The sequence below is a fragment of the Chelon labrosus genome, assembly GCF_963514085.1.
Source record: "Chelon labrosus genome assembly, chromosome: 10".
Taxonomy (NCBI): Eukaryota; Metazoa; Chordata; class Actinopteri; order Mugiliformes; family Mugilidae; genus Chelon; species Chelon labrosus.
In genome coordinates, this window is record NC_140360.1 from 9,740,680 (window position 1) to 9,753,400 (window position 12,721).

The 12,721-nt window shown below is 39.7% G+C and overlaps 1 protein-coding gene across 1 annotated transcript in view; it reads right to left on the reverse strand.

Annotated features, from left to right (window-relative positions):
- The window catches only part of cntn3a.1 (contactin 3a, tandem duplicate 1), an 88,572-nt gene that overhangs the window by 43,428 nt on the left and 32,423 nt on the right, over positions 1-12,721 (reverse strand). The window contains exon 5 of the mRNA XM_084554317.1: positions 12,290-12,385. Within this exon, the coding sequence (XP_084410443.1) occupies positions 12,290-12,385 (96 nt within the window). The remainder of the gene's footprint in view (positions 1-12,289; positions 12,386-12,721) is intronic.

Genomic DNA, 12,721 nt, shown 5'->3' on the forward strand with positions numbered 1-12,721 from the left:
GTATAATGCTATTGTGCTAAGGAAACCTTCCCAAAGGAAATTAAGTTTGTAGCTGTACTATCAGTTTATTTTAATTATCCACTCTTTTATTCTAATTTCATATTCTTTAGTCTAGGCACCCTTCCTTTCTTGTTTTTATTACTTTTTAAAAATTCACTCAAAATTTTAGTGAGGGTGGTTGAACGTAAAACATACAACAAGCTATTCCCTCTGTGGTTGCCATGTGGCAGCGTTAAGCTCCAGCTCCTGCATGAAGAAAAAAAAAAATAAAAAATGCATAATGCCCAATAAAACCATGGTATCACAGATCAAGTCATCCAGTGTGGTACCTTGTCTACTATTCATCATCCATGATAACAAGCTTCTGGGAAAGACTCCCAGTACTATATACCAAATGGAGTGCAGTCAGAGAGGCTTTGCGCTAACAATCAGAAACATTATAAAAAGGAATGATGGTGTTTTGACATATTGACACGAGGATAGATTGCTCTGGACCATATTGCATCCCTGTCCCACAAGCAATCTTGGCTGCTGGTAAAAACTTGTCTAAGCGATGACTCTGCACTACAGTACAGGGAATAATTGAGACGTGAGGTGGACGCTCATCTACTGACTCAGTATTCTTTGCTGCGGCTATTTAGAAGGCAAGAAGATGGTGTGGGCTTTGACATATTACTGCAAACCCTTGAAATCACAACGAGACATAATCTTGCAAATCTTCTGTCTTCTCTGCTTTTACTCCCAGCCGCCAGTACCACCTGCATTGCTCACCTGTTTCTACCCTGCTCATTAGTCACTCTGTATACTAACATCTACCAGTTGTTTTTTGGCTAATTCAGACTGACATAAACTGCTGGTGATTGCAGGTGGAGGACAAAAAGACATCACGTCAGTCACATTCCACTTCCAGTTGCAATATATGGAGGAGAAGTCAGCCTGCTGGAGCAACACTTTTCTTATTCTTTCTAATATTTATATTTCATTAAGAGCCATAGACTAGGGAATATAAAAAATACACCAATAACAAGGTCCACAATATTGCAAGGAGGGTGTGAAGAAAAATCGAAAGAATTAAAACTATGACAAACAACAATATTGCTTCTTTTACAAAAACGATCTCTTTAACTGTGTAGTTTAAACTGCAGTGTATAGTTCACACTTCACTTAAACGTACTAAATGAGCTGCCAGTGGGAAGAAATCAAATAAATGTATCCCTTTGGGAGAGAGAACCACAGGAGATAATGAGCCTCAAGTTCCCAGAACTACACGTCACTACTAATAATCAGAATAACAGCCCAGTCAGAAAAAAAAAAAAAAATGTATTATGCAACCACCTAAGAATAGATAGGCCCAATCCGGCCCCGTCATAAAATGGATTGAGAGGGGTTGAGCAAAGGGGTTAATCTGTTCAACAGAAATATTAGTGAAGTGACAGAAGCATGGCAGAAGGAAGTGTTTAAAAATATGAATGAAGTCAGGACCTATGTTGGCAGAGTGTTGAGAGCATCAGTCCGTTTTGGATATTGCCTTCCACTGAGTGAATTCAGGGTTGTCAATAAAGTTGATTGGTTTATCCTTGTGAGCTCTGCCCTCATTAGTTTCACCTGTTTCTCATGAATCCATCAGTCCATTAAAGTGTGTGTGTGTGTGTGTTCTTGTACAGCTATCCTTCTGGGGACCAGTATGAGTTTTACACCATCGAAGTGAGGACATCTGTGCATTGTGAGGACATTTTGACCAGTCCTCAGTTCTTTACAAGACTATTCGAGGGTTAAGTCTCAGTTTTAGGGTAAAGATTACAGTTAGGTTATATTAAGGATTAAAGTAATCATAAGCACTTAGTTGTGACAGCTTGGTTAGGGGCTAGGGAATACATTACATTCATGAATGTCCCCACGAAGATAGCATTACAAATATAACAGCATATTCTATGCTACAAAGCGGACAGCATAATGCATATCTCAAAAACGTTATATTCTGATGGATGTTTAAGGCTGAGTCGATGCAAACCATCAGGTTGAAGAAATATCCCCACATGCCTTAAGCCAATCACGGCAAAGTTGTGTCATCACAGAGTGGCTTCCAAGTAGGTGCAGCCGGAGGAGAGCAACTGCAGTGGCTGACTCTGAAAACTGCAGCCAACTCTGTGAGGTTTTAACGTCATGTGACATTTTGCAGCCCTTGCAAAAGTCAGACAGAAAGTCTAATAAATATGCATTGCTTTAAGTCCAGCATGTTTCATGAAGTCAGCGGTACACAGCGTGGCATTAAGTCAAAAGAGCTTATCGTCTTTTGATTTAAGGCTCTGTGTTAATATGGTCTAATCTCGTGAATTTTACTATTGTCTGTCCTCACTTTGTATTTGTATCCTTGTATTCTCTCTATATTTAAGGTAACTTTTAAGATTCAAGCACAGAGTATGAACGCTAGACTGGTGGACTAATAGACTGTGACGTTCCCAAGAACACAACATGAGTTTGAAACTCAGATCACACCTGTCTTTCTAGTTTGTGCCAGCCATGCCAATCCCTCTTATATCCAGCAACACTTCCAATGGTTTAATTAAAACCTTGTGTAACCACCTCGTATTAGTTTCAAATTCTAGCGACATGAATTTGTTGGCAGATATGATCCAACTCTTGGCAAGAAGGCGAATAAGTTGAACTAATCCTTTGATGGCTGTTGTAGGCAATGTGGAGACACGTAATGAGAGGAGCTGCCTTTCATTTTCAATGTGTGCGTCTCTGTGTTAACACCTGCCATGAACTCCATGCTGCCTCAATAAAATACCAACCATAACTTCCTGCCTTGATCCGTCCGACCCACAAAGGGAACAGCTGTAATATCCTCCTCTCCCCTAAATAATATATACAAGCTCTCATCCTGACATGCTCATGTATATTTAATGTCTGTTTTTGAAACAATATCTTCCAAAGGTGCAGGGCATGACAAACTGCAGCAGCAACAAATAAGAGGTTACTAATTGGTTAGTTAAAGATTCATGGTGAGAAGGAGAAAGCAGAAAATAGGAAGTGGAAAGCACCATTGGTTGTATTTGATGATTTGACTTGAGAGCCTTGTGCGGATGGGCAGTAATGGAATAATGCAATCATGAGTGACAGTGAGTGGCAGATTTTCATTGTGGTTCCATTTAGCCTTGTATAATGAACAGGCAGCATCAATTCGCCCTTAATGATCTGAGAAGAGGGAAGAGAAATGGAACATGACAGGCCAAGGACAAACTGAATGGAGAGAGGGCCCTTGCACGAGTGTGTATTGCATCAATGGAAAGTATATGCACAACTTGTGTCAAAGTTTGGACTCGCAAGTCTGTTCCCTAGACAGTAACAGCCATTAACCAGGGCTTCCTATCTGTATTCATAACACACAAGTTCACTCTATGAAAAGGCTTAGGTCACGCATATGGGAGAAATCCCTGCGAGCTATGTGTGCTGTTACTAGCCAGCGAGCAGCCTCTGTTTTGAGGTATGCACTGGATAGAGAAAACAAGTGATTTCAACCCTGAGTAAATCTGAAAGGCCCGTTTCCATTAGCGAAAGGAGGTCAGATGCATTAGGCCCTTTAGTAACCACAGTCATTCAGACCGCCTCAAAGCAAAAATATGACACAGGCTGCCGTCTAATGCAAATACAGCACAGCCACGAAAGAATTCTGTCAGAACTCTTCTCGGATGTTTGACAATACTCTGCTCAGTCTCCAACCGTAAACGGCTGTACGCTTATAGAGCATCCTGGCCGCACCAAACTACTTCCTGCTGCAGTCTTGGGGGGTTTTGAGGCATCGTTAAAGTGAAATAATGGCCTCCTGAATCATGCATGGGACATTGAAAATCCTTTAAAGGGGAGATGAGGCAGATCCTTGTCTAAGACTGTATTGTGCTGATCATGAATTATGTCCTGTCATCCTTTATGAGAATATACTTCTCACTTTTTCAACACTCTATTTAAATGCCAGTCAGGGTTTTCAGTGTTTCAGAGCCACAGTAGCCATGGCACTGCAAGCAGAACATGCCATTATTTGTCTTTGTATGCTTATATTTTTCAAACCTTCCTTATTAGTCAAGATCTTTTCATTTATTCTTATCTTTTATTTCTTATAGTCTGCTTGTGCAAATGATAATATTTAGTTTTATATTTCTCTGATACACCCAAATCAAGAAATTTTATTTATGATTTATATCCATCGCTAGATCAGGTACAACACAGTCATTCATATCTGTAGTCAGAATGAGGACAAGGGAACGTGTGTGGGCGTTTGGAGATATGTATGAATGTGCGAGCACTAAATCTAGACAGGGTATATCATTATACTGTAGTAGATAAGGCTGGGTTAGCATTTCAGCAAATACGTTGGAAAAACCAGAGATGATTCATCCTACAGCACGGCTCGACATCTTCAACACCTCCATCAGCGCGCACAAAGCTGAATCTGACAAAATATTGTGTGAAAATATATCTCCACAGAACAACTACGCTCCAGCACGACAACAAGGAATTAAAAGGAGCCTGTATATTACCGATATGCTGGATAAAAACAAAACTACATTTGTTTAAACAGCGGGGACCAGAACTGACCTAGTTACATTCAATTTGACCAAGGCCAACAATTACTCACTATACACATAAATTTATTAAGATTAAGATAGAGATTTTTATATTGCAGATTTCTATGTTGCTGGGAAGCACCTTGTAATGTTAATTTGAAAAGTGCTAAACAAATAAAGACAGTTGTTACTATTATTATTATTATTAGTCTGAGAGCACTGAGAAAGAATATTGGATTTTGGGGATGACTGAATTTCCCATTATCACAACAGATACTTGATCGTGTTTATTTAACTCAAGACCACTTCTAAACACTTATGAGAAAAAACACTTATTTCACGAGTCATTCAGGTTGGAGTCACATAAACAGTACGTTGACTAATTTAACAACCAAAGGTAACAGTTTAAAGAAGCTTAAAAAAAAAAGTGTCTTAGGTCAAACTTCACTTGGTCTTGTTCTTGCGTGTTATTCCTAAAACTGAAATACTTTTTTTCGGTTAATGTAAAAAAAAACATGCCAACATGACAATCTCTTCACGCGCAAAATCTTTGAACCATTTTATTTTGGGGATTATTTTGAGCACAAATTATTGTCTGTAGTGAACTGACTGGGATGACGTTATATATTTCCAACCACCCAGGAGCTTCATAATCTGTAGCACTGGAAACAAACTTGCTGTTTGTGCTGAACATTAATGTTTTGCAGTTATGCAGAGAAGTACTGTTTAAGTGTTTAAGTCACCTATTTGTTCACTGAATTTGACATTATTATTTTTTGCATACTTTCTGCAAGTATTAAATACTAGATGGTCGAAGACATCTCTGTAAGCTACTGCTCTTTACTCATTTTCTTTCTTTACACTTTTTCACAAATATTTTGATTTCACCATATACCTTATATACAAGTTTTTAGTCGCAAGTTTCTCAAGTCTGCCTCCGAACTATAGACTGTACATAAGAGATGAACGCAGCCTCCACATCTAAAAAGTGAAGCAAGTGCAGAATTAAAGTGCAATACCAGTTATGGTCTGTTGGCGTTGCGTCATTAGTTAAAATCACTCCTTCTGATCAGTGTGCTGGTGGCTTTTTTGAAAAATAGTCGGTCATTAAGTAGACATTAGTCCTCAGGGAGAGTGTGCATGGCTTAGCACACCTGGTCTGAAGTGACTGAGAAGTAGTTTGGGTGATTATTGCTCGTTCACCAGTGAACTTGAATCAAATGGTCTTGCTTGTAGAAAAAAAGACAAAATGGTGGAGACCAAACACCAAGCTTAAAGTTTTAAAATAGTAGTCTGCAAACCAGTGGGTGATAACACAAGCTATGTCTGTCTTTTATATACAGCCTATGCTCTTCAAAACCTGACCAGGCATACGATGTCCTTTAATACATAGGATAAGATTTATCTGATAATTGAGAAGGTAACTGTCAAGTGAAAACCAAAAGCAGAAACTTTACCCAACTTCCTAATATTGTGTAGGTCTCCCTTGCGCCTCCAAAACAGTTGTGACTCATCAGAGAATGGACATGGGCCTTCTGAGGGTGTCCTGTGATGTCTCGTTCGTAGGGGGGCTTTGGGTCCTGTGGGTAGAGGGGAGGGACCTCTGTGGATCATCCCACAGATACTAGATCAGTTTGGGATCTAGTGAAATTTTAGGCCAGGTCAACACCTTGTGCTGTTTTTTTTAGTTGTTCATAAACTGTTTTTGTGTGTGTGTCTGTGTCAGGCTGCATCCTGCTGGGGATGGCTGCTGCCATCAAGGAGTGGCATTGCTATGGGGTGGGGGTGCCTGGTCTGGTATAGGTGGGTGGTACTTGTCTAAGTGACATCCACATGAATGAATGTCAGGTCCAAAAGTTTCCCAGCAGAACATCGTATTGTCACAAGATAGTCACTTCTCCTGTCAGTGGTTTTAATGTTGACTGTTCGGTGTACATCTAAAATTGAAAATTAAAACTGCACAATTTTATATGACAAGGAAGCTTTTATTCTAATGAAAATTGACTTCATGTGGCTCAGTGGCTAAGTATTTGTGTTTTCTCTGCAGCTTAGATCATAAAATAACATTTAGCAGGTCTACGGACTGGATGTTTTAGTGCATGAAGTCATGGCCCCTTTTTAAGTCCAGGTAAGGACTTCGTATGAGACTGGATGTGACATTTACGGGTCAGGTGCAATGTAACTGGATGGGTTACTGACAGGAGACCTTCACAACTCCCGTCAGAAACGATCAGTGTCACATAGGAGGGAAGCCCAAACTGAGTTTGAAGATCATCTCAAAGTGAGTAGGTTTTGGGAACAACTGACAGACGAGATGAATTATTGAAGAGAAATTGCTGAATGATTTTGATATTTACATTTCCCTGAAGACAGAAACATCAAGTCCCAGACACTGCATCTCCAATGATGTAGTCACATTTTTAGGCAAACGCACTGTGGCTTGCTTCTTGGTAAACAACTGTGAAGTGTGATGTTGTTACATGTGCAAGATTGCAACAAGCAAAACAGCTGGAGTTGTTGAACAAAGTGCGACATCAGAGGCCAAACAGAATGTGCCACTGCATGAGGGCAAAACGGATAAAAAAGAATACAAAACCCCCCGCCGACAGAACCATATGCTAGTTGAAACCAAACGCGATACATATCGTCAACCATAATAATATAAGTTGTAATAATCAAAATTAATAGGCTGTGGAAAATCAAAGACCGACAAACAACATGTGGGAAGAAACATAAGAGATGATTCACAGCGTTAAAGGAGATGCTTCAAATGACACACAAGGGTTCTCACAGCTGATGTTAATCTCAATAAAATCCTGCTCATCATCAGACATGTATATGGTTTAAAATGCAGGTGTGATGTTCACATTAAGAGCCTGACGGACATAACCACTAAATGGACTCATGCGTGACTATTTTTCTCCTGTATTTGTTCTAACTCAAAGTAAAAAGATAAGAAAATCCTACATGAAACGTGCTACTGCAACTGGACACGTAGTGTTAGTTAGGAAAAGTAAACGGAATAAAAGCTACAAGTGAAGGAAAATCGCACCCAAGAGCAGCAAAAAGAAAATATAAATTTTTCTTTAAGAGGTAGAAACTTTGCTTAATGACATGTAGTATATTTATCCAGACCAACGCAACATATGGCATAACCCTGCAATTAATGCTGCACGTATAGAAGAACGATTGTTTAACCTGAAAACTGAAACCATAAAGTTACTCTCTGCTGCCATGCAAACTATTACAGCCATAGGAGGGGAACAGGAAACTGTTAAAACATCATTCTAACTCTGTCGAAGGTCTCATATTCCACCGGACACCACAACCAGGAAGCATTCCATCATCACCAGGCCATAAAACCAAGGATCAACTAGCAAGATCTGAAGACAAAGGTAGGCATCCTACAAATTTTTATTCCTCGAAATGTATTTACTTAAACTATTGTTTTTTACAACTTGGACCTTATTTCTGGCATAAAATACGATTGTTTACTCACCCATATAACTTTTGTGTCATCTGTAGTCTGCTACTACGAACCTGCTACTGCTATTGTTTCGTCCACAACCTCATAATCAGAAAAATATTCAGCCATGTTGCAAAAAACTAGCAGTAGCAAATTACAGGTAAACAAGCCGACCGTTGTGGGTGCGCGCAGCGCTCGGAGATGACATCATCCCGGGTCTGTTGGTCAATCCACAGACTCCGGACTAAACGGGGAATAGGACTAGCATACGATTTCAAAATATTGATGAAATGAAAGAGTTTCGTGGCAGATAATGCGTTATTTAGAGGCTGCGTTTCAGTGCCCCAGTCACTCCCACTATTTGGATATACGCAGATCTAAATACCTCCCGAACGACTACAAACGACTTCAGATTTTTCCATCACCGTTTTAAAAAATTGGTCAATGAAGGAAAATATTCGGTTAACGCGACCCCTGCATATGTAGGAGACGACAAAAAGACATCTGTTGTGTTGTATTAGTGTTAGTGTTAATTTTCTTATTTTAAATATTAGTAACTTTTAATTTTTACTTATTAACTGTCATATTACCATTTTGGCATGTTACTTAGCCTAGTTCTTGTGGGGCGCGAGGCAGAGTGGGCTTCTGTTACCATGGGCTTCTGTTACCATGGAGCTGTACAATAGCGACATGAGAGCAAGAAGTTGTCACTCTGTATCTCTCCGCCCTAATACAGGTAAACAAAGTTAAAAATAGTAATAATTAAAAGTTACTAATATTTAAAATAAGAAAATTAACACTAACACTAATACAACACAACAGATGTCTTTTTGTCGTCTCCAACACATACATAATAAATATAATTAATTAACATTACTAAATAAATGAATGATTGTAGAGAGTTTGTTTTCTAATATATACGTATACATACATATACATATACATGTATATGTATGTATATGTATATGTATGTATACATATATACATATACATACATATATATATATACATATACATAAACAAAATATATATATAAGAAGTAATGCTCTACGTAAAATCACTTTCATCGACAACTCAACGCCTTTCAGAGCACGGCAATCTGCAGAGAACAGTGTAAAGCTGCAGCTTGTAAAAGTAATTTTACTCTAAGAATAAATTATGCAATTCCAGATGAATGCCACAATAGTTCTTAAATTATGCGTACGGACAATTTAGTCCTTTCCAAAACGGCACACTTGCATAATCCTTGTGGTAAAATGAAAATAAATTTCTTTAAAGTCTAAACTTGTTCTCACATGTAATGCAAAATATCTCAGCTATTTCTTCATGTTCCTGTTATTCAGCATCATACCGTCATACTTAAGAATTAATCACTTCCTCTCAACAGACATGCAGTAATTAACGACAGCAGATACGGAAAATTCATGTTTTGTACGGCTGTCACTACGTGTAACACAATAACACAAAAGATCAAGCAATACAGCGACTATATGAAACATTTTACATGGTTTCAAATATAGATATACAGTGCATGGCCACGGCATGACATTAAAGTCTTTAATCAAACTGTGTAACCTTCGCTGACTTCAGCATTCATTAAAGTAATGCAAACAATCCTGATTAATTTCTTGACTCCTGATTTAAAGGTGACTTTTATAGAGGCCTCATTAAACTACATCAATACATTTCCAAGTGATTAGATGAATAGTTGTTTACTGTACGTGTACACATGTGATCTGTCGGCGGAGAAGCCAGTCAAGGTTGATTAAGCTCCGTCCCCTTCGCCAAAGGAGTGCCTTACCTAAAAGGTTGTCCTATACTTCTTTGTCAAAACACCTGCAGAAAGGAAGCAATTTCCTCTTCCAAATTGGAAACATTAGCCAGGTGAATGCAGGATTGCCTTCACAGCAGATGGCTCATCAAGCAGAAAGAAACTAGACGGACGATTTTGCAGATACAACATCATCCTGACTAAATCAGCACTGTTTTCTGTTGAATAATGAATAAACTGAATTTAAATTGCAGTGCCCAGATTTTTCAAAATATTTTTGGACACTGTCGTGACACTGCTAGTACAGCCCGACGCTCTTGACAGTGCTGCTGTTCTGCTGTTTGCTGGCTAGAGAGAGTGTGTGTGTCGTCATGTGGACACCATGCACCAGGGGACATGTCTATTAAAAAAAAAAAATAAAAAGCCATTACACTAGTAGGCTGCCAAATGTAAGCATATGGCTCATTGTTCCAGCTTTTCTTGTCACCACAAGGTGAGACGTCTCATTGTAACACACAAAGAACAAAGTACCATGATTACAGTCCTGCAATTAGGTTTGCATGCAACTATGTGATATAGAGACTTAGCCCATTTCTCTTCACAGCAGCAGAACAGCATGGCCTCACACAGTACAACAGCACAGGAATTAGTGAACAAAAGTTTACCTGAAATGCCATCCAACAATAGTTTATGCTCAGTATGTGCAACAACCAGCAGCCAAGGCTTTAAGGAGGTATTATTTTAGTTTGTTAGGCTGCTACACTTTGTTGTACTGTACAGCTTTTTAGCAATAAAAAGCACAGCATGGTTAGCACCAGGACGCCTCACAGGATTTGAACCATTTTTTTCGGTTGAAATACTCTTCATAATGAAATCCAAATTACGTGTTAGCACACTCATATTCTCAGAAGAATTGAGTCTGCCTACATCATGCTAATGTGATGGTGGAATGCAAGCAACACACCAAATGATAGCAGTGGAATAATACTAAAGAAATGTTGAAGATGATACTTGCTTTCCCTAACGTCCTGATTTGGCACTGGTTTTAAGCTATTTCTGATGCAACTGCTGTTTTGTGGGTTCTCAATTAATTATTTGCACATGCAGTCACTTTGGGCCTGTTCAGACTTTGCATTGAGATCAGATCTGGGCTATCCGATCGCAAGTGACCAGATTTAAGGTACGTGTGTTCAGACCTGGCATTAAACATGCGTCTTCAGATCCGATCTCGGTTTTGAGCTCTGTATGCAAATAAGCCCCGACATCATCTGGGGCACAGTAGAGAATTGAAACAGCCGTCGTCTCTAATGGATCTCCACCACTGCTCCAGAACCGAGAACGGCGCTGTGTGTGTCATGACTGTGGCACACCCCTAGCGATGCTTTCTCCTTTTCAGGCGATCGTTTATAATAGCGACCGTATGTTTTTTTTCTGAATGAATGAGACAAACCTCCCCTGATTCAGGAGCACCCCTGTTGAGTATAGGCGGTCTTTAATGCGACTCGGGACGCATTGCCTTCACACTTGCACAGGAATGAGGACACATGTGGACACATGCGACCCAGGCCGCCTCCAAATGTGGTCAGAGATCAGATCTCTCAAATGTGATCTCAATGCGTCCTCGGGGTGTTCACACCTGTCTTTTACACGATCAGATCACGATCAGGCCCTTTGATGCACAGTACACTGCAGAGTTTTCCTAAAAGCAATTCTTATCTTTCTGGCATGTTGCACAGCACTTAATAAAAATTTGAAAATGAACAACTCGGCCTCCCTCCGAACTTTCTGTTGATCAGCTAATTATTCAGTCTAACTTTTTAAATGAGAGGTTAATTTAAAAAAAAAAATGCCAAGACAGTAAACATTTACATAAAAAAAAAATATACTAGAAGCATGCAGCTGATCTTTAAAAGTAATGGCTGAAAGCTCCACTTGCTCCCTGCTGCGTGCAGCGTGTTACATCCACATTCTCCAACAGTGGGAAATTACTTTCAGCCTTTCTGGCAGAAAGCCCATCTTAAGACCCCATGTGCTGGAGTTAATAGCACTGGATGCTAGCTCCCACTGATAATGTCATGGATGCAAAGGCATGATGTGAAGCAAACAAAGCACCTTCAGAGAGATGCTCTATTACTCAGCCTGGCAGGGCCTCAGCCACAGACAACCTCTCCAGTCTGCCTGCCAAACTTTTCCATCGCCCCCATTGAAAATCAGGCTGACAGGCCAGAGTGTCCCAAAGTGAAAGTGACTCACTCTGCTGCCTTCAAAAACCCTGACATGCAGCCAGGAGATGTGAGCAGGAGATCACAAACATGGCACGTCCACTTTGTCCAGATAAAGCAGTATATGAGAAATCAGAGAGGTGATGGCACACTATGTCGCCATTTATATATTGAACTGCAGCATAAAGTCAAAGTAGGAATGTAGATGTTAAAATATACTGTATACATGATTAAAAAAAAAAAAGCTCTGAGCAGATCCTCTTACCTCCGGTGTGGGGAGGCGGCCCACACAGTAAGACCACTCCTTGACCTTCACGGACCCTCACCGGGCTTCTTCTCTGGGTCTTGAAATTCTCCAAGTCTGTTTACCAGAACACAAAAGCAATAAAGCAAAATAATCATTTCACTTTTCACAAAAGCCGTGAGCACACAAGACCCAAACACAACAGGTCTAGCTGTTTGCAGAGATAATAATAGAAGTCATACGTGTGGTTGCTCAATACTTTCATATCTACTTAGAACACAGCCACTGCAGGGAGTTTAACGGTGCAGGAGGACGCAGAACTTTTCTAAATTAGCCATGAAATACTCATGATGCGTTTGCTCGAATGCAGACATGGTCCTAAATACTTCTGAGTGCGGCAGAAAGCAATTCCTCAAGCATAAGTCACACATGAGTGAATTTAATTGGAACAGC